The following is a 23,233-nucleotide window of genomic DNA, read 5'->3' as shown; positions in this document are numbered from 1 at the left end:
CTGTTTACAGTTTGACTAAAAAACTAATTTAAAATATTTTCTCATATTGTAGTTTAATTTATGTACAATGTACAATTTGTTTTTCATTTGTTTTCATTCTATTTTGTACGTTGTGAGTTGGACTTTTATTCTTCTAGACTTCTGTTATTAATGTCCATGTAAATGAGCACTTAACAAGGATCACAATAATCGGTTTTAGTTTGACTGACAATTTTATTTCCCCCCTTTCTTCCTGTTTTGAATTCAAAATCTGATTTTTTGTTTGGGCTAATGAATAAAAAATCATCTCATAATGTCTGTGATTTTTTTTATATAAAAAGATTAAAGATGATGATTTGAGTTCCTTTGTTTTTTTGTTTTTTTTACTTTATTTTGCATTGAATATCAGGCGACGCTGATTATATCTGTCTTTGTGCATGTGTAAAATATTTTACTGGTTATGTTATATTCAATTTGGTAAAAAAGGAAGAAAAAAAAAAGAAAAAAGAAAATTGCCATTTTTGCCACACATTTCAGCTGTAATGTTGTGTAAGGTAGTATTCACTGGATGCTAGAACCTTCTTTTCAAAACCACTATTCTTCTAATAAATTTTGTTGTGAAAATACCTCGAGTCTTGTCTGAGTTTGTGTTTTGTTTCATAGGAACACCATAACCTGCCCGTATGCTATGTACCGATTCGATGCAACAAGTACCAAGGCTGAGCTTTGATCAATGGACTGTTTTTAAAAATTGCATCACTCTTTTTACAGTTTCAGTATCACAAGTCAGCATCATGCAAATACTGGGAACCACTGTAACCTGCTAGTGACAAAATCCAACACAAGGTTTTCAATGTAGCATCTCATTTCTTTGAAATCCAGTTTCACGACTGTCAACAACTTCCAGCGACCACTCACCAACTGGTAGCAGAACGCACACTTTTCCCTAGTGATGAGTGATTGCCAGGGGCCCACTGACCAGTCTCTAGCCCTGCACGAATGGGGCTTTAGCATTCAAGAGCAAGCGTTCACCAACCAGTCAGGAAAACACAGTTTTCCCTCATGACCGGTGGTTACCACAGGTAACTGAAAGGTTTGTAGGCCAGATACTTGAAATGAGCAACTGGGAACATAAATACATCAGGAAACTCGAATAAAGACAAAACAATTTTCTCATAGGCTTTTGTACAACCTGGATTACTTTTGCAACCCCAGGGAGGAGAGTCTGACCCCTCATCCCTTCCCTGGGTTTCAAAGATATTAAAGGTCAAGCACTGCCCCAATGAGAGGAACATTGAGGCACTTGAACATTGGGGTGTAGATATTACTATACACCATTCATCAGGATGTAATATCAGGATGTATGGCAATAAAAAAAAAGAATAACAAAGTCATGGAGCCATGCATTTTAAGTTTGTCCAACGAAACAAACGTAGGATTTGCAGATGCAAAATTATATAATGGGGACTCATCTGGGGCATAATTTGGTCCTGTTGGCAATTCATTTCAATTTGTATTTATACAGTGCCAAATCACAACAACAGTCACCTCAAGGTGCTTTATATTGTAAGGTAGACCCTACAATCACATGACCCCCTATGAGCAAACACTTTGGCAAAAGTGGGAAGGAAAAACTCCCTTTTAACAGGAAGAAACCTCCAGCAGAACCAGGCTTAGGGAGGGGCACTCTCTCATAATGTACACAGGCAATGTGTCTGTAAGTTATCAAATGTCAACTTTAAACACATCTTACAAAACAAACAAAAAAAACATAACCTGCATGATATCTAGTAAAACTCCAGCATACTATTAGACATATTTTCTGATTACTGTCACACTTGATATATCTACTTGAGGGTTTTACATCAGTGTTATTTTGTTGTATTAGCCAGCAGCCCTGAAGTAGTGAGATGTTAATTCAACCAATAACATTACTTGTATGAATGGGCTCTCTAGCTGCCTCCAGCAGCTGAACAATTACCACCTCTCTGCTTCACATCTTAATCTGCTCTCTAATTCTTTGGCCATGCCCACCTCTTTCTCCTTTTCTACTTTCATTTCAAATGTGACTATCTCTGTCTTTATCTCTGGCCTTCTCTGCTGCAGGGCCTAAGAATAGAGGCCTTAGAGGTGGTGGGAGGCAGGAAAAGACAAATAACTTTTCAGGGCACATGAAGTAGGTCACTCTCCTATCAAATATTTATTTCTCACACTATGCCTAAGGCTCCAAAAAGACTCCCTCTTTAAATACTTTATCTGTGTGTGCAAGTGTGTTTTCCTGTTTCACTCATGAACACATATATGCCAGCCCTTTATCTGTGGCTCACTGAATCAATATTGTGACAATTTGGAGGTTCCACTCACTTTAGGAGGTCTGACCTCGTTTTGTTTTGTTCCAGCCTTTATTAAATAGATATTGAAAAATCTTTTCACCACAGCACCATGCATTGATCAATTTTGGTGTATTTTGCAGTGCACAGGAACTAGGTGTTCAAAATAGGAATAATGAAATAGAAAATAGGGGTAAAATTTTAATAAAACCCCTAACCTCAAGACCGAGTTTATAGCCCTCTATGGATTATTATTCAGATCTTCCAGTGAAAGCATTTTGTGTGACCTTCTATCATGAAAATATATAACACATACTTTCAGCTCAAATTACCGCATGCATTACCATAAGCCTCCATCAATAAGTCAAGCTGAAATTTACACCCATGGTTTTCAAACAGCAGTGACTTTACAGGTGGGTGCCAAAGATTCATGTCACCAAATCATATGTTCACTTCTTTTCATTGAGCAATGCTGCTGTGTAATGGACAGAAATGTGTTGTTGTAGAACATCATGATGTCACAGTTAGTTTATTTTTGATATACTGGCGATGTGGTACTGTGCAAAAGTCTTGTGCGAGCACCCAGACTTTCTTGTGATTGTAAAAAAGTGAAAATCTTTCAGAAGGTCTTTTTCTGTAAGATTGGATCCCTTTTCACTCATATTCAGTCCAGTCCTTGTAGCTGACCATTTTTGGTTATTACATTACGTAACACCAAACATTCAGGCAAAAAAAGACAATCAAGGAATGAACTAGTGTGGTGTCTGCACATACCAGACAACGTAGAAGAGAAGACACTTTTCTATGCATATGTAACAGTGACAGTTGTGTGGTGTCTCTTGAAGACAACCTAAGTTAATATTTAGTGATGTCACAAGTATGCGCCACTCAGGCCTCATATCTTTACCTCCTTAATTCAAGGTAACATTACGGGTTGTATGAACACTGCTCGCTTCATGTATAATAAGACAGCAGCCGTTCAAATGAGCCTGGTAAGGTATTCAAGATATTCAAGAAATATTCCATTAATGAAAATGGGACAGACCGACGGCCAACCTGACAACAACTGCTGCAGGGAAATATAAAGATCAGCTTGAAGATGTTTTTCCCCTTATAGTAGGCACTGTCATTTAATATGTGTGTGTGTATATATATAGTAGAGAGAGAGAGAGAGAGAGAGAGAGAGAGAGGATTTATAGAATGATAGATTTTTGCTTACAGTTGATTAATTTGTGGGAAAGCAGCCTCAGTTTGAAAACTTGTATCATGAACTGACTGACTAACTTTATTTCACCTATTTTCCTTCATTCAAACCTCAGCAAATTCCCAGACTAAGCTGTTAGCAAATGAAGAAGATTAATACAAAGATTTCAAACATTAAAAATGTTCTTATTCAGATTAACACAAAAGTCTGTCTAGAAGAAAAGGTGAAAAAGTTTTCAACCCAAACTAGTGCCCAATTTGCACAGTTCAGTCTAAAGATATCTATATATCTTAGACATTTCTTAGAATGTGTATGCAAAGGACACAGTTTTGGGTACTAGAAGCTTCCAGATTTCTGATTAGCATCTACGTTGGTACTACATGGGTTAGGGTACTACTGACTGATCACAATAAAGGAGGTTTTACCATCATTAATTAAAACCCCAACTACACGCAGCTAAAGAGTCCATGAGAGGGATGAAATTTGATGAAGTCATTGAGAAGCTTGAAGCCATTAGCAATCATGATGCTTTTTGAATTTATCTGCAGTTGACAACAATGGCCTGCAAATAGACATGGAAGTCTTGACCAGGTTATCTGCCAGCTACACTATAAGGCTTGAAAATAACTGAACAGTTCACTCATTTCATCCCTACATTGTTAGTATTAAGGTTGTCCAAGAGTCCCAAGTTTACGTGTAGTTCACTGCAAAACATTATAAAGTAGGGATTAAAAGAAAAAAATGTGGATAAAAATAAATGTTTCGGTTCCTTTGCACAGCTTGGATGATACTAATGTCATTTTGACATGAAGAACTAGTCATGCAAAGCAGTTATTTATTATTATGTACTTCTTACACCAATGTAACCAACCAGATGTTTGGTGAAAACTATGTAAATATATATTTTGTGCCATACAAGTTCTTCAAATTACTTTCTACATTCCGGTTGTTGGTTTTGTTGTGATAAAAATAGATGTGATTGGTTTTCTGCCTCTGGTTAGCATTGTCACGTGCTTGGAGTTTACGTGTTCTCCGCGTACCTACATGATTTCTCTGCCAGTACTACAGTTTCCTTCCACTGTTCAATGACACGTTTGGTCATTCTAAACTGGCCGTAGCTGTGAGTGTGAGTGGTTGTTCCCCTCTATTGGTTAGTTCACGATAGACTGGTGACCTGGGTGCACCCTTCACCAGTGACAAACTGGAACAGGCTATGGCCAGGCTTGGGAAAATTGATGTTTTTGTTTTGTTTTTTTGCTTGTTTTCTTGTTTTTAAATTATTGTGTTCTTATAGACTAAAAATAAATAAATCAAGATTTATTTAACTGATTGGATCCTGATGAAATGACAATGTTCTTTGAATGTATTTAGGAAATTGCAAACATTTAGAAATAAAATCACTGATATATCTGTTGATTTATTTATTTTTAATTTAAGACAGTTAAAAATGTTAAGTTTCCCAGCCAGAGTTCTTTGCTTACATGTCTTGAATTTTTCTGGTTTCTCACTGACTCTAAGTTTGAAATGCCAACTATTTCATTTAGACTGATATGGCAAAGCAAATTCTGCAAATGATTACACTTGAGAAGCGAAAACTAAGAAAGCTTCTTTTCCAGCAACAAATTACTCGATTGTTAAGCTTGTCTGTTGATATACATACATGAAAAGAAGCACATATTTTATTTCGTGCATTTAAACCAGCTGAACTGCCTGCTGTTGCTGGTCTTCTTATTATAAGATGATGGAGCAAAAGTGCAGCAGCAGCAACCTTGTAATAAAAAGCTTTAATGGTTCCTATTGTGTCCTTCACCTCAGAGCATGGCAGAAATGTTCGCTAAAGAAATGTACAAGTAGAAACATTTGATATAAAATATTCTCCTCATTCCGACCTTTACTCCTGAGACATGAACACATTTCCCTCCTCTCGGTCTGTTTTTCATATACACACTGACTGCTGTGAAAATGTCAGAGCCCCCATCAGAAGCCCCTCCTGCTGTGGTGTGTGGTGGCTGTGCCCAGCAAGGCTCCCCATTACTGATTAATGGAACCACATCAGCACCGTTCAATTAAGACTCAGCACCAGCCCCATGCGGTCGTCTCCCCAGGCCTGTCTGAGCCGCGTTTAGCTGTGACACACCAAGGATGGCGGCTCCTAACAAGCTCCATACAGAAACTGATGTGCAGCAGAGGGTGAAGAGCCATAACTTACATTACTGTTAACCTACTTTTCAAAATGTTGTTTTATGCCTGGTGTGCAGTTCCTTGGCTTGCCTTTGTGTATGAAAGATGATATACAAATAAACTTGCCAGGTTTCCCACAAACCATACATGTGGCATAAATTATCGATATAAATTTCGGCTAGTCGTTACAAAAACATCTGATCATGTGATCAAATAATTCATGTGACGGAAAATGTTTGTTGGCACCAGATGTAAGAAACTCGTCCTTTTCTGAGTCTTTAATGATAATTTGAATATGTTTTGCTTATAGTGATTATTAGATACAATAGATTTAAACAATCATTATGACATCACCACTGGTTCAGGGGGAGAGTGAGACAATGGCAATTTTGACTACAGTGACTGAGGGTTGATGCACTTAACTGGGGATAACATTTATTGGATAACCTCAGATCTAATTAATTAATTGTGCAACTGTCACAGCTTTATTCAAAAATTAAAATCTGTGCTGGATTATTTTGTGTTTCACAGACATGGCTTTTAGGTTTTGTTGATCTGCTGCAGCAATGTTTTCTCTGGCCTGCCACTTATGTTTTTACTCAGTTCCTCAAACCTTTTAAAGACACAATGCACACCTGAGATATGCCAAGTTTTTGTCTAATAGCTCTTCGGGAATCACATTATTGGTGCAGAAATATAATTTGATATCTGTCAAACTGTGGTCTTTTCCTAGATTCAACTAAAGAAATGGAAACAAATTATGTTTTTTAACATAGTGCTTAAAGGCACAATTTAACATAGTTTTTTTTTTTGCTAAACTGTCTGTTACGTGCTCCTCGGCTGTCTGTAAAAAAGAGGCCAGCCACCCTTTAGCAAAAGCTCATTTTTGCCTCTTGTATCCACGATCTCGTGTTTTTGGTCACTACCCAAAGCTTGTGGCTATAGGTGAGGGTAGAAGTAGAGCTTTGCTTTTATGCTCAGCTCTCTCTTCACTATGATGGACCAGTACAGCATCTGCATGACTGCAGCCACTGCTAACCCTAACCATAGAGATAGCGTGAGGAGTTCAGTCATCTGAGAGAGGTGCAGAGCAGGGCCACTACTAGTTTTAGCATCTGACTAGGATGCCTCCTGGATATCTCCTGGGTGTTCTGGGCATGTCTTACTGGAAAGACCCAGGACCAAGGTCTTTCCTCATCCAGCTCATCTGGAGTTGGCTGGGGAGAGGGAGTCCTGAGCTATTCTGCTCTGGACCCGGAGCATGGATAAGGGCAGAAAATGGATGAATGGATGGTCTGTTATGTGTAGACAAAACACTGGTCCATCCCTTGATATAGGCAGATGTTTTATGCTTGAGTGATTCATAGTTGGTTAGCACTGTTGCCTCATAGCAAGAAGGTTCTGGATTTGAATCCTCCATCTGGTCATGGCCTTTCTGTCTGGACTTTGCATGTTCTCCCAGAGTCTAAGTGGGTTCTCTTTGGGTACTCCAGCTTTTCATTCAGTTGGTGGGGTTAGCTTAATTGGTGATTCTAAATTGCACATAGGTGGGAATGTGAGTGCGAAAGGTTGTCTGAATCTCTGTGTTAGACCTGGGGCTTGTCCAGGGTGTACCCCACCTGTTGCCCTATGGCAGCTGGGATAGACTCCAGCCATCCTGAGACTCTAAATTGGATAAGTAGAAGAAAATGATAGGATGTGCGATTGATAAGGCAGTTTTAATAAATGGTTTAACAAACAAAAATGAAAGCCTAGAGAACCATTTGTTCTCCAAGACCACTTCAAAAAATATAAGAAATTCTGGCTTCCTGGAAGCAGATGGATATAAAGATATGAAGGCTCAGACATTCTCGGACAAAAGCTATTTTAACTTAAGTTATTTTAGACTGAAGCCTGTGCTTGTGGCTTTCTTTATGCGGCTGTAAACAGTATAACTACATGAAAAAAGCAAAGCATCATAGATCAACTTTAATTAAGAGAAAAACACCAAACATCTTTCTATAAGTCACACAAAGACTAGACATAGAGGTTACTGCTTTCACGTGTGCTAGACACTTATTCGTATTCACCCAGAAAGTACATCATTGTTTGCATGGCGTCTTTCAGCAGATTTCCTTGTCCTCCATAATAAACCTTTTTATGCAATTTGCCCGTTGCATTTACAGTATAACAGCACTTCAGCAACATGCAGGATACGCTCACAAAGCTAACAACAGATAACAAAGCTCCCACAAGTCACACAGGGACTATAATTATAGTTGGTTTGTTTCTTTCTTTATTTATTAATCAGCACAGCATAAGGATCATCTCCAACTGCAGTGAACCGATGTTTTTTTTCATTAAGTACTACTGCTCTATATTAATAAAAAATATGCTGATAAAAAAAGTCTGCTGTCCACCTCCTCTCAACATCGCGACAGTCTCTGTCAGCATAAAGATACAAAAAGAAGAAGCTCCCCGCCACAACAGAGGAGACCAGCCTTTACTGCTATTATGGTATCATACACTGTATAACCCATCAGACACAACAGCACAACACTTTGGCCTTGTAGATGGTTGCAATGGCTGTTGGCATATAAGTCTCAATACAGGATTTAATCAACCCAGTGAACACAGTGAAGTACAATTTAATGCTTCTTTGTACAAGAAGGACAGATTTAAAACACACTGCACAAGCAGCCCATGTGGTTTTAAAGGTAAAGGTATTCTGCAGAGGTTGAGATTTCAATCTGACTGAAGCTCACATTTAATTGCTGAAAACCACAAAAGAAAAAAAAATCGTGGGTAAAAAAACCTTCAAATGATTATTGAACAAGTATTTCAAAAGAAAGACAAAAAGTGTTTTCTGCATTTTCTGTATGATTATGTTCTTTCTCCAATCATATCCAAGCCCCTGAAAACAGGAGTTAGCTCTGTGTTAAGAAATGCACTCATTCCTTTAAATGGGAGCAGGATTTAGTTTTTATGTCACAGTAAAAACGTGTTTATTTTGCTGCTGCTGACCATGTTTTGGTCATGTTTTCACTGTTTTATTCTGTGTTCATTAATGTAAGACTCAGTTCAAAATTATCAGGAAAGAATTAGAAAATTGATCCTCACCCCACCCTAAACCCACACCTACACCCACACCTACATTCACACAGACAGTTTGCATCAAAGTCATGCAAACAATAAAGTCCCCCCCAACTCTAGCTAATTTCACATGCAGAGTTTGAATTTTTTTTTACTCAAAGTGCTTTCTTTCAAATGAGCTATAATGTATTTTAGTAAAAGTCTATTAATAGAAACAACATGAAAACACTTTAGGAATGTGAAGGCGATCACTCTATTGATCACTGCTTGGCTTTACACACTTTTCTAGTGAATTTCAGCTCATTGTTTAACTGTTTGGCCAAAACTTTTTTTTTCACCATTTCTTGACTTTTTATCAATAACAGTTTAAAAATCTTGTCCAACTTTTTAAATTTAATTTAGTTAAAAATGATGATTAGATGCTACTTGCTTCTGTCTCCAAATAACCAAATAAAGCAGATATAGCTTTTGTCAGATTTGCTCTTCTGTGAAACTTTATTCATTTTAGCATGCTAAAAAAAACATTTCCAAATCAGAAGTCATAAAATGTCTCACAGTCAAAGACAAAAAAATGACCAGACACAGAATGTAGGAAAACAATGCACCGTGTGTTTCTTTGAGTTCTTTGAGCGTGAACTTTCTTGCTTCAGTATTGGAAGGCCGCAGCTGAACCGAAGACAACGTAGCCGTCGTCTGCGGCTTTCGTGGATCTTTATATGTTGACAGAAAGACTGAATCACACGCAGAAACCCTTCACAACCTCCATTTGATTGGATTTACTACAGCTCCTCAACAATTTGGCCATGACACAAAAAAAATTTCTTTTCACTTTCAGAGAAAGAAATGAAAACATCTCAATCACAACTTAATTTGACACAGAAGAAAGAGCAAATGCTCAGCAAGGTCAAACCTAATTGAAAGTGATTGAAACACTTTTCTATAGGGGACTGATAGCAACCTTTGCAGTTATTTCACTTTTCTTTCTCTTTCTGTTACAGGAGCTCCTCCCAGGTCACCTTGATAGTTTAGAAACCTTCTTTTAGCAGCTGCCTGAAATATTGGGATTGCCTCTGGCGCTCTCAACCCCCACCATATCCCTCTTTTATCTTCCCCTCAACCCCCCAACCTGCTTTAATTTCTCATTTCCTCCCACTTTCTCTTTTTTGCACATTTTTATTTTATATATATTTTTTGCTTTATCCTCAGTTTCCATTTCCTACTTAGTCATCTTCTCTCTTTCCTCTCTTTACTATGATTACACTCGCAGCATCTTAAAGATGCCATAGCCACAGGGTGCTTGTGTATGTGTGTGTGTGTGTGTGTGTGTGTGTGTGTGTGTGTGTGTGTGTGTGTTTCAAGCTACTGGCTTCATGAGGTTATACAGCAGATCCAATGGGCACCTTGAGACCACTAACCATGATCATATCAATAAAAGGGCATCTGCTCTATGGCAAAAAGGCGAGTGAAAGAGAAGAGAAGGAAAAACAGAATGTGTGTGTGTGTGTGTGTGTGTGTGTGTGTGTGTGTGTGTGTGTGGATGGGGGAGGAAAAACACAAGGAGAAGAAGGGAGGAGGGGAGTGAACAAAGAAGAAGAGAGCATATGTAGAGAACAGAGAAAGGAAAGGAGATGATGGGGGAGAAAGATGAACAAAAGGCAGCAGGACACAAGTGAAAAAAGAGTGATCATCAGAGTGTGTGTTGAGAAAAAGACGAGAGAAAGAGAGCATAGATGAAAACATAGAAGGATAAGGAAGAGGACAGAGAAAGTAAGAGGTGGACATACATGGTAGAATCACTGAAGACAGTGAATAGAACTGAAAACAAAAGTGTGAATAGTAAATAAATGAATACAGGAGGACTCGGGAGAAGACAAATAGAAACTAAAAAACAGAAAACACAACATGTCGTGGTGAAAATAAGAAAAAAAATAGAGAAATATAAAAATAACTTGAAAATATCTGGAGGAGTAATGATTAAAAAAAACAACAAATGGGAGGATATAAATGAAAAAGAACGGACCAAAAATAAAAATGATATAAGTAAAGGGAAGAGTGGAAAGCAAAGAGAAACTAAAAGTGGGAGAAGATGAGAACAAGAAGAGGGATGAAGCGGAGACAAATAAAGAAGTTCATTCAATGGTAGTCAGAATGAGTGAGGACGGGGAGAGAGAGGATGTAGTGATGTGAAAGATGAGGAGGAGAAATAAGAGAAGAGAGGACCAAAAGAGCAAGGACATCAGAGAGGAGATAGAAAACAAAAACAAGGAGAAGTGGATGAAGAGTGGAGAGAAAAATGAAATGTATGTGTAAGAAGAGCTGAGAGGATGAATCAATAAGATGAGAGGAAACAAGAGACGGGAGGAGAAGAGAAGAAAAAAGGAGAGGATCCAAGAAGTGATGAAGGGAGGAGGCGAAATGAGGAGAGGAAATGAGAGAACAAGAGGCAAAATGAGATGACACGAGAAGAGAGGAGACAACAGCTGACAGAAAGAGAAAAGGAGATGAGGGCCCACAAGCGAAGAAAAGAGGAGAGGAAACAAGGACACGTCAGAGGAAAAGAAAGCAGAAAAGAGCAAAGCCAAACAAGAAAGAAGGAAGGGAGGTGAGGGATGAAGGAAGCGAGAACCAGAGGAGGTAAAACATATGGGCTGAAAACAAGGGGAAAACAGGAAAAACAAGAGGAAAGGAAATCAGGACACACAGGGGCAAAGGAAACACCAGGGCAGAATCAAGGGCAGAAGAGGGGAAGTAAGCAAGGAAGAACAGGAAATGAGAAAAAAATGAGAGGAGGGAAAGAAGGAGGGAAAAGCAGATAAGAGGAGACAAGAGGGTCCATCCGGAGAGTGTGTTACACACAGGTAGTCCTGTGCAGGTGAGAACAACTTACTGCCCCCTGCTGCTGTCGGCCAGCATTAAACAGGTTTCTTTGATTGCTTAAACAGTCGATATTAACTTTCAAAATAAGTCAATGTGCTCATTTAAAAAGCCAGTGAATTTTAAAGCATGAAGGTTAAGATAAGCTAACACATGACAATAAGTACTTTAATGAATACATTAATACATTTTTGTCTTGTTCTGTTGTGTTTTCCTTTGTTGACTGCTAAAATTTCGCAAACTGCTACATTCATAGTATAAAAAAATAAAGATTCATGTATTTTGCATGTATTACAAAACACTGAAACAACATGTTAGTAAAATTCACCAACACCAACTTCAGTTTGATTTCTGATCAAACTTGCACTTTTGCACAAATTTGCAGTTTTCTTTCTAAACTGTCTAGTATTTGAATAAATGTCTATAAAAAAATACATTCAAAGAAAGATGTTTCATGCTTCAATGTGAAAAGGTTGAAGAATACTAGCAGCTCATTCAGTTCTCAGACTTTGTCCTAGAATAATAATAACGATTTAAAAGAAAACACAGTTACATTTTCAGTTAATTCAGAGTGCTCACAAAACAAAACAGGGATCAAACAAAAGAACGTTTCCTAAAGATGAAAAATGGCAAAAAGTTATATATGATTAAAAAAATACTGCTCTATATTGGCTCTTTTTAAGTCCAATCTTAGCTTGGACGTCTGTCAAAAGCTTACAAAAGGACCTTGAGTCTTTTTTTCAAAGTACTGTGAACAGGAAAGAACAGAAATGAACTTTCACACTCAACATAAAAGCAATAATTTTGCAATATCACATTCGCATAATAAAGAATTTGCAGTCAAGAAGCAACAGACAGGATTTAAATAAGTTATGCCAATGCCAAATGTCAGATATTCTTTGAGAAGTAACCTGATACTGTGTATCTGAGAACACAGCCCTGAGTGGCACAAACTGGACCACCGCCTACAGAGCTGATCAATATTTCAATCTATGTGTTCAGTCTTAATTCATTATTGAAACCCTCACACCAGGGCTGTGTTTACTCTCATTTCACAGTCCTTAACTTTTTGACTATATTAATTTGTTTAATTTCTGCATGCATAGAGATGCTCTAAAGAAATTTCAGCTTAAAGGTAAAATTGAGGTTTATATTAAGACAGCATGAATCAAATGTTAATAAGGACAATTTAAGGTTTTTAGTAAAACACTTTGGTTACCTTGCTTTTGCTTTCTTGAAAAGCTGGCTATGGAAGAATTTATTCACTCGATCTTTAAAATATGCAATGTGCAGTGTGCCTGTTTTCCAGAGGACCAGCACTACCGCCTTCTTTGTTTGTGCAAACTGCTTCCTTGATTTAATTTCCTTGAGAGATTGAATTAATTTTCATTTTTCCTTTGTGTTTTACCAACATGAATTCCTCTCTCTGGGAAAAGATGCAGGCGCTGTGAATTACTTTGCACAAAGATCCTCATACACGGTGTAGTTTTGCTAATGCAACACCACCTCAGTTCTTCTTGATGCGATCAGCTGTATCTGACAATCATCCTACCGTCTGTTCATTGCACCGCATGTGTCATTTTTGGCTCTTTGTGTGCAGCAGATTGGTGGTGTGAGAAGATGTGGAGGCTTTATTGGAATTGGGGGGTTGGGAAGGTGCTGCTGCAGTGACTCAATCCTCCTATAAAGACCCAAAGAGCCAGAGGAGAATAGAGGAGTCAGTGGAGAGAAGAGGAGAGGGGGAAGGGTTAAAAATGGCAGTGACGAAAGGTTGAGAAGAGGGGGGCAGCTGGATGGTTTGCAGAGGTGGAGGTAGGGGCAACGGAGATATGCAGCAGGTTTCAGTGTGTGTATTTCTGCGTGTGTGCGCGCTGGGGGAGGAGAGGCTCTGTCAAAGCCGATGGGGGTATATATTATGTTTTATGGCTACGAAGGGATGCATAAATCACAGTTTCATTAAACGGCTTTGGTCTCCGAATGCTAACTCCTCCCCCAACTCCCACCCAAAGGGATATCCCTCTTCTGCGTCTATCCGTCATTCCTCAAAAGCAGCCACCCATCCTCCCTCGTCGTTCCATCTACCGTTCTTCTTCTTTTCCAACCCCTTTCGCTCTCAGCCTTTCCACCACTCTCTCACCCTCTCTTCCCCTGTCTCCATGAGCAGCCATCAACCATCCACTCAGTCTGAATGGAGGATAGCCATGGCACAGTGAGGTCAAAGGTCAAAACAACAAGAAGAAAAAGAAATGTGATAGCCAGTGTCAAGTTTAACGAGAATGGAAAAGAAGGAAGGAGAAACAACTCTTTATTTAAATAAATAGGAAAGAGACGCATTACTCGTTGTCTCTGTTTAGGCGAGACAACAGAAACCATAACATCAAAATTCCCATGAATCATGTGAGGTTGGTTTTCTTAAATGCAAACATTTTTCTACAGGCTACAAATGATACAGACACAACATCCTCTCCAACATATAAAAATACTATGACAAAAACGAATGCATTATAAGATTATTATAATATATATTACAATCTGTTAGGTTGTTACTGTATGTAGATGTGCTACAGTTATAACAATAACGATAACAATAAAAGCTACATTAGTTCAATTCTGGACCTTTATGAACATTTTGAATCAAAGGCTAAAATTCAAACCATGTTAAAACTAATATAAGTTTTAGTTTCACATCCATATAAATAACATGACATCATATATAAAAGCTACATTGTCTGTGTGGCATTCCTATGGTACGTTCACTGGTTCGGGACAAATTGGAGAGGGAGTGTTTGATTCCAAAAAGCAGGCTGCATCGCTGGATAATGACGTTCATTACAACAGGACGACTTCTTCTTGTTGGAAGCATCTTCCAATGACAAACACACACACACACACAGGTTTTTGTACTTCTACACATGTAAGGATCCTCCTTCACACTCACACAATAACACCTTCTGTAAGCCCTTAACCTTAACTCTCCACACGCCAAACGTTTCCAGTCAACATGATATCAGGACAGATTCCACGTGTCACGTATTTAACTTTTCGGGTGTCATTTTGCTTCACTAAATGACACGAGGAAGTGCCAGGGTTAAGGTCAGGGTGTGGTTGTCAATCATGGTGTGAACTGATGCGCAAAAAGCAAAAAATGCATAGTGATAACACATTAAATTATCATGGTATTTCATGACACCAGGCTGTTCCAGCTGGCTGGGTATCATTTTAAATTTTTAAATACTTTTGCCAGTATAGGAGTATTCCACCTAAACAAAGACAATTTCCGAAAACAAATGTAATTGCTAATGTTTCAGTCCATGTATTAAAAACTATACACAACCAACCAAGTATTCCTTTCCTTTTTTGTTCAGTACAACATGTTGCTAAAGAATTTGGTTTTAATTGTCCAATTTGTTACAGTGAAGATCAAATCTAAAAATTACGTTATTGCTGCAAGGAAAAGTAGAGGAAATTTCAGCAAAAATTGGAAATATTTTGTTGAGGAATTGATATGTTTCTTTGTCAGGCTATTATGACATTAGAAAGTAACACTTTGGGCTGTGGTGAATTCTGAAAGCCTTACTAAGCTGAGAAATTTAGGCAAATGATAATTCATCATTATTATTATTAAAAATAATTATTATAGTAGTAGGTGCAATCCATCTTAGACTTAGACTGCTCTAACTGCTTTAGCAGAAAAATAATCAACAATTACTTTCAAGTTTCACTGTCATGGATTATGTGACGGAAACAATTATCAAAAATTTCAAAGAATTTTCATGTATTTTGTAATTTAATAGCCTGGGAATAGGAACTTTGCTCAAATTAAGCATAAATTTAAGAGCAAAGTATTCTTTAATGCAGTTTCACAACTCTGAGATTTAATCCCCAGCTCTAACCTCAACCCTGCCTAACCCTAAATAAAGTCTTAACCTTCAATCAGCCCTTTAAATTAGCAAAGTGCAATGTCCTCACTTTAAAGAGATTTTAAGAGGTCCTCACAGATGAGAAGAACAAGAACACACACACACACACATACTGCTGGTCTAAACTGTGAAAATGTGAGTCTGGTAAGCAGCAAAGTGAATACATCACACACTAACTAATGCCTCTGTCACCTTTAACCTCTAGTCTGTGTTCATGTCAAGAAATGGAACAAGATGACCTTCGACATCATTGTGGATTTAGGATTGAAGACGACAGTTTCTTACCGGACTGCTTTCAAACAGTAGGTGGGAACTTCGGATTATTTTATTTACCACTTTAAACAACAATGAGTTTGCTGCCATCTTTGCCATCTGCATTACAAACGGGACACGTGTATCAACAGAAATGTTTGTTACTTTTTGGTGTGTTTGCACGTGTGAACACACACTATAAATATAAATAAATATATATATATATATTTATAGTGTGTTTGTTTTTTGTTCTTGAATTCGACATAGAAACGTGTTGTGATTAATCTTAATTTTTTGTGAAATGTAATTTTGTGAAATGAGAATGTTAGTATTGTGCAGTATTTCAAAAAATTTCCTTGACAAGATAAATCTGAAGAATATGATTGGTTTATTATAACTGAAAGGGAAGCACTATAGAGTTATATATCCAAAGCACAAATAAAAGCCTGTTTTATTAGCATTAGTGTTATTTAGTATTTTTTAAAAAGCTTTTGCTATAAAGTGTCTAGTGATCCTGTCAATCAATTGTTATAGGTGATATTATTCAGATCATTGACGTTTGATAGTTTTATAAATTTAGATGCCAGACTGAAGTGGAAATTTGCACAGCTCTTACATATAAATTAAATAACTGCACTTGACCATAAAAAGGTCAAATTTGTGCTTATTTTCCTAAATTGAGACTACTTTGAAAGGAAACAGATTGATATGACAGAAGACTGAGCTTTAGTGAAGAAATAACTGAGCATTTTTCTGAGTTTATGCTTGATGGCAGGTTGAGAATTTCAGTAGCAGATCATCGTATAAAGTTCTGTAACAACACTGTTGAAAGTGATATTGTAAGATAATTAAATCTGGTTTGGTAGATGTTTTGCATTGCTGAAAAAATGGAGTAATTCTCTCATCAATTTTGAATGTCAAAGCTTCTTTATTGTAAATGGGTCCTGAAATAATTAGCGCCTTTACTTCCTCCAACAAATCACTGTTTGCTGTTGCGATTTTTGGGGTAACAAAGAGAAGGCATACAGAGGCTTCTCACCACACAAGTATGACTAATGAGCTGGAGTTTGGTAGTTAGAGAAGGTTCTCCTACAGCAGGTGAAGAAAAGGAAGTTGATGATGATGAGGTCGACTCGTTGATTTCATGTCTCGAAAGGGAAGAAGTGTCTTATGTTACAAAACTGCGTCTGAGCACAAAACACCAAAAAATGTCTGTTTTTCAGTGAGACAAATCCTACAGTGTGTGTACCTGTTTAGCTTGGTGTGTGTCTGCTGTGATTGAAACTATGTGTCTGGATGTGTGCGTGTGTGCACCACTGGTACTACACACACTCCTTGCAGCCACATTCCACAGGCTTCTCCACGTCCTGCGTAAACGAGGTGCCGTCGTCGCATTCGAAGGTGAGCCGCCGGCGTCGCACCCTCAGAGGAGCGCAGCAGGAGGCGGCGCTGATGTCCGGCTTCGCTGTCGTTTGGCAGCGACCTTGACATTCAACCCAGGAAAAAGGTTTTGACGTCTGGCAGAGGATGGTGCCACGTTGCAGCCGGTGGTAATCCCTGACTGGCTCGCCTCGACATGGGGACTCTGTGGGAGGTAGCACAGGCAGATGGATAAAAGAGGGTCCAACTGTGTTTCCATAAGGTAAAGATGAAAAATATTTGACCTTTTGCGTGATCAAACTTTTAAATTTGAACTTTTTCTTAAAGTGTGAGACACAAATAAAAAATGAAAAATGCAAAAAACTGAAGCGTGGCCAAACTAACTATTAACAGAAATCATTAAAATCATTAAAAAAAATCAGCTTTGCTTATAGTATAATATTCTCTGCCATATAAAAATTAGTCAGCTTTTTGATACCCTGGATTATTGATAATAAGATGCATTTTGCATTCAGAATTTTTGCGTAATAATAGACTGAATTTCAAAAATGCACAGAAAGCTAATTAGATAAATTCAAATGGCTTTGACAGACTTAGAGGCAATATTTAGTGAAGCCAAGCGCTGCTAAATAAAAATGATGTTTTTAGTGTTTCATAGTGTTTAACTCATCTGTCTTTGATTAAAAACACAGAAACTACCATCTGAGACCATAAACACAGTTTATGGTAGTTTGACGTGTGAGCGATTACACTATGTTATTCATTTAGTAAATTATGATTCACAGAATGAGTCAAGAGAAACAGTGGTAGAGAAATAGGTCATGCTTTGAACTGGGTCCACCCTGTAAAGGACAAGTTGCTACCTGTAAGCGTGCAGCATCCCTCAGTTTTTTCTCACCCAACTCTCTTGTCAGGTCCAGTTTCTAATGACCACAGTCTCTGGGGTTCGTTCTTAAAATAACCTCTAACAAATGTGTTCTATAAATATCTTTTAGATTTTTGAGACGTTTAATTTTAAAGCTGTGAAATTTTATTTGTGAATCAGTATATTTGTCTTTAATTCTCATTTGAATTCTTTATTACGGTAAGACTTTCTAATTTGTGTTGTGACATCTAAAATCTTTTTAACTATTTATTTTTCTCCATTATTTGTAACAGAGCAGCTGAGCAGACAGGCGAGCAAAGCGAGAGAGCCGGGGAAACAACATGCAGCAAAAACCTGGGATACTTCAGCATATGGTTGCTTGCTCAGCCCGGTGAGCTATACTGGCCTTTTTATTTTGGAAGCACTTTGAGACTATGGCTGTCACATGAAATATATATAATGATAAGTAAAAACTTAACTTTTAAAATATCAAGTAGAGTATAATTTAATACCCATGAAATCATAATACATGTTTTAAAGGCTGGCATTATTTTCTTAAATACATAAACCTCTCAGCACCCTGTAACAATTTCAAATACCGACTGCTCATCCTGACTCACCTATATCACAGCTCTCTCCAGTGTACCCCTGCTCACAGATGCACCTTTCTCCATCCTCTGTCGTCTGACACTGGCCATGCAGACACTTCAGACCCCGGCATGAGCCCGTGGGCTCCTTCTGGAGGTTACACAGTGCACCGTAATATCCCTCCTCGCAGTCACAGCGGTATGTTTCTGCATCCAGCACCACGCACACACCCTTCACACACCTGGAATTAAAAGAACCAGATGAGGAAAAGAATCAGTATTAAAAAAGGATTTTATAAATGTTACAAAAACCATTTTGAGTAATGAGTGAAGACATTTGGAAGCACACGTCCTGTACTAAGCACGTAACATGCCACGATAAGTGCTGCTCACTTGCTGCCTTCACAGGGGTTGGCACCAGCTGCTAGAGTGACAACATCCACTCTAGTAAGACCTCCTGTTACTGGCTGGTCACAGTGTTGTCCTGTCCAACCTTGCTGGCAGTGGCACTGAGGGCCCTGTGAGAGAGAAGACATCTGTGCTTTACTCGTTTTATATACTATGTTCAGTTCGATACAATTTTATTCATACAGAATCACATCAGAACCACAGTTGCCTCAAGGCCTTTTATATTAATAATAATAATAATAATGGATTTATATAGCGCTTTTCAAGGCACCCAAAGCGCTTTACAATACCACTATTCATTCACTCTCACATTCACACACTGGTGGAGACAAGCTACAGTTGTAGCCACAGCTGCCCTGGGGCGAGGCTGCCATATCGCGCCATCGGCCCCTCTGGCCAACACCAGTAGGCAAGTAGGGTAAAGTGTCTTGCCCAAGGACACAACGACCAGGACAGAGAGCCCAGGGATCGAACCGGCGACCTTCCGGTTAAAGATGCGATTCCCAACCCCCTGAGCCACGGTCGCCCGTGGACTGAAACTGACTTTACTCCTACACAGCACCCATGCTATCTTGCATAGATGGAGAGCGCTTTAGGTTGAAGTTGTAAAATGTTGCTTTTTTTTTTATTTTTATTGTAAGGTAGAGACCCTACAATAACACAGAGAAAACTCCAATGATTAAACAACCTCCTACAAACAAGGACTTGGCAACCGTGGGAAGGAAAAACTCCCTTCACAGTTCAGGGAGGGGCAGCCATCTGCAGCAACTCGTTGGGGATAATGGGAGGAAGACAGGACAAATAAAAAACTGTGTGTATAACCTAATTTATATTAGCTCAGTAATAGCTTGAATACACCCAGAAGCACTGAGCTAGCATTCATTCGTTCAGGAAAACAGGAAATTTAAAAGTGATCTGGAAACTAGAGCTAAATTAAATCATCATCACACTGTGACACTTTGACAACATTCTTTGTAAATTACATGTTTGTCTCCTAATTTATGTAAAAAAAGCTTTTATTTAACATCTATGCCATTATTATGTTTGCAAGAGGTTTCACTGCTGACAGTGTGTTGCTACCTGTGGACCGTTGGGTTGGCAGATGCCGTGCAGGCAGTAGAGTTTGCGACAGGCTTTGCAGCCCGGCACCACCCCCAGCTTCATGTGGCTGCGAGTGAAGTCCTGCAGCTCGTGGTTGATATAAAGGTTCCTGATGCAGCCGTGGAAGCTTGACGTGTTGAGGGTCTGAGAGGAGAGACCCAGAGAGGCTGGCATCACTTCCTCAGGCATACCTGGACAGACAGAAAATCAATTGGTTATGTCAGAATATTCCACAAAACTGTGGAGCATGAATACAAAGGTTCATGTCTGAACTGAGGTGTGAAGCCCTGGTCCTACCTCCCACATACAGACGGGCCTCCCCTGTTGCTGGACGACTTCCTCCCTGACTGTCCAGTGTTGTTGGCTCTCCTCCATCCACTGACAGGTTCACCATCCGATTAAAGGTCACCAGCTCTAGCGTGTGGAAATGCCCATCGTTGACAGTCTCTGTGCTATTATGGAGGAGGCAACAACATTGCATTATGTTTTAGGCACTATGTAAAAATGTAACTGAGCGGAAGGACAGTGGAGCAGCTACGTCTTTTTGTCAGTGACTGTTTCCACTTTGATTTTTGCTGGTATTATTCAAATGAATAACAACTTGTCTTTCTTTCTCTTTTAGATACTAATGATCAGTCTAACCTTTAATGCAGGAAGCTGGTGAACTAATGTACAGTGCCCTAAACTAAACATTTGCCTCGTGGAAGTGGGGCCTGTCCCTGCATTCACTGGGCGAGTAACTTCAAGACTTTTCCATTTGGATGTTCAAAAAGAGGAAAAGAGTTGTGTAATAATTTGTGCATATTAACCAAATCCAAAATCCACCCGGTGACCTGGTGACTGTTAAGAGCTTTAAACTCAGAGATGATTACTAGAGCAACTAAAAAAAATGTCAACAACAACTCTGGGCCTATTCCCTGAACATTGATGATGACTAACATGCCAGTCAGTTTATAATGGCCATGAAAGGTTGCTATCATGCAGGCAGAGAAGAGGCCTGTCTTATCTCTAAAGCTGCAGATCGTTCCACAGTTTTGGAGCTGCTGTAGCAAAAGCACGATCTCCTCTAAGTTTCCACTCAGTCCTGAGTACATTCAGGAACAGCCGATCAGCTGACCTGAGAGAGCGGGTGGGTGTATAAATCTGTAGCAGCTCAGAAAGATAAGATGGGGCTAGGCCATGGAGGGCTTTAAAAGCAAATAAAAGAATTTTAAAATGAATCCTGGGCAAAATGGGCAGCCAGTGAAGTGAAGCTAAAATAGGGGAGATGTGCGCAAACTTTCCAGTGCCAGTTAAAAGACGAGCTGCAGCATTTTGCACCTTCTGTAGATGAGTAATGTATGAAGCACTGATCCCTATATAAAGTGCATTACAGTAATCCAGCCGAGTGCTAACAAAGGCGTGGATTAATAAGGTAAACTTAACTCAAACCAGAACACGAATAGAAAACAAAATACAATGAAACTCAAACACTAGGTCACATGACCCACTAACACTATCCCTATATCATTTTCTTTGCCTCTAATTTTAGTCACTTGTTACATTTTTTTCAGGTTTTCTCATCGCTCTTCTCTTCTCAAGCCTTTATCTGTTCATTTCTTTTTTTACATCTTGGTCCCAAAGCCCTCTCGTCTGCAGCTGCACATCACACAGATTTGCCCAAAGCACGTGTGTGCGGGAGGCTGCCAGCTGGCCGTGCCTCCTCCTTCTTAACACTGAACCATGCAAACATTTAAGCACTTGATACCTGATCAAGTGGACTCTCAACTATAAAGTGTCCTCTGGCTGAATCTGTGATTAAATCAGAAAACCCACAGCGCTGATGTCATGTGTCCACATTCCCAAATAAAGCAGGACTGTCTCTGAGCAACGACACAGACCTAACGAGCGCTGAGCGTGGTTGCTGAGCTACAGTGAGCTGAGAGGCTGATGAGGGCCTGACAGGAGTCCAGTGGATTATTCAGCTCAACAAACTCTCAGCTTTTGAACTTCTGATGATCAGAACACAGTAATCAACATGCAGCAGTTGGCGTGAATCAGAGGGTTGAGTGTAATGTTAAACATGTTGAGCTGGTCCAATTCAGGTGCCAATCATGACCCTCACACGGTACAACTTCAGTGCTTAGTCTAAATGTAGTGCACATTTACTTCCTGTCTTTAGGAGAAATGAAGCATTTGATTTTTTATTTTACTGCATTAAAACAACTGAAACCCACATTTTTTGACCTTTAAATTTAACAAATGTCTGGTTCCATTTTTCCTGCTAACATATGAGATTAGTAAACTAGTGAATAAAGTTTAAGCATTCTTACTGGGGTTGCAATATGAAATATGAACGACTCCTTCTTACCAAGAGGGAGTCATTCATATTTTTCAGAACTATACCATGGTTATTCTTAGGTGTGCTTGATTGAATGCTTGGTTTTTAGTAAAGTGTTATATCCTTAGTTCACAGCATGAACCCAAGCTTGCACATTACCAGAAAATCAGCCTGATAATGTCTTCTTTGTCAAAATACACCATAGAAACAGGGTATTTATTTCAGATTTGCACTGCCTCATTGTTGGTCTCTCTGTGTCACCAGATTTAATAAAACGTAGCTTTTAGCCTGGTGGATCAACTGGATGTCTTCAAGGAAACATTATTTGTAGTATAAAATTCTCTCTTTATTATTCATTTGAAAGTGTTTCTGTGGTTCAGCTACAAATGAGAGACTGTAATACAAAAGGGGGATTTAGATAAAATAGATGGATGTTTTAGAACACTGAATCAAACTGTTCAACACAGTGTGGAGAATTCATAGTCATGATATGAAAAACCTTTAAGTAATGCGTTGCCAAGTTAACCAGCGTGCACCAGCCTGTGCAGTCACCTAATATCACTTTGTACCTCAAGATGTGGCAGCGAGTCACTGTAAATTCCAGTCTCCACTTAGTCCAATTTGAGAGGAAGTAGCTGTGCTTAGTAAACTTCTTTTCTATAGACAGTCTATGATTCTGACCACTTCTCACTCATGCTGAAGGAGTCAGTGAATTAAACTGCGACAACAAACAAAAGACCAGCTGAAGCTTTTGGCAGGA

At 38.8% G+C, this 23,233-nt stretch overlaps 1 protein-coding gene across 1 annotated transcript in view; it reads right to left on the bottom strand.

The window, feature by feature from the left end:
• Positions 1 to 16,748: 16,748 nt before the first annotated feature.
• slit1b (slit homolog 1b (Drosophila)) overlaps positions 16,749 to 23,233 on the bottom strand; it is an 83,668-nt gene continuing 77,183 nt past the window's right edge. Inside the window, exons 34-38 of the mRNA XM_040027159.1 lie at positions 20,451 to 20,605; positions 20,133 to 20,344; positions 19,038 to 19,162; positions 18,678 to 18,886; positions 16,749 to 17,397 (exon numbers count right to left, since the gene is read on the bottom strand). Coding sequence (XP_039883093.1) covers positions 17,135 to 17,397; positions 18,678 to 18,886; positions 19,038 to 19,162; positions 20,133 to 20,344; positions 20,451 to 20,605 — 964 coding nt within the window. The 3' untranslated portion in view covers positions 16,749 to 17,134. The remainder of the gene's footprint in view (positions 17,398 to 18,677; positions 18,887 to 19,037; positions 19,163 to 20,132; positions 20,345 to 20,450; positions 20,606 to 23,233) is intronic.

This window comes from Simochromis diagramma, unplaced genomic scaffold, assembly GCF_900408965.1.
Source record: "Simochromis diagramma unplaced genomic scaffold, fSimDia1.1 OVJJ01000362.1, whole genome shotgun sequence".
Taxonomy (NCBI): Eukaryota; Metazoa; Chordata; class Actinopteri; order Cichliformes; family Cichlidae; genus Simochromis; species Simochromis diagramma.
The sequence above is the reverse complement of the archived record's forward strand: the minus strand, read 5'-3'. Positions and strand labels throughout refer to the sequence as shown.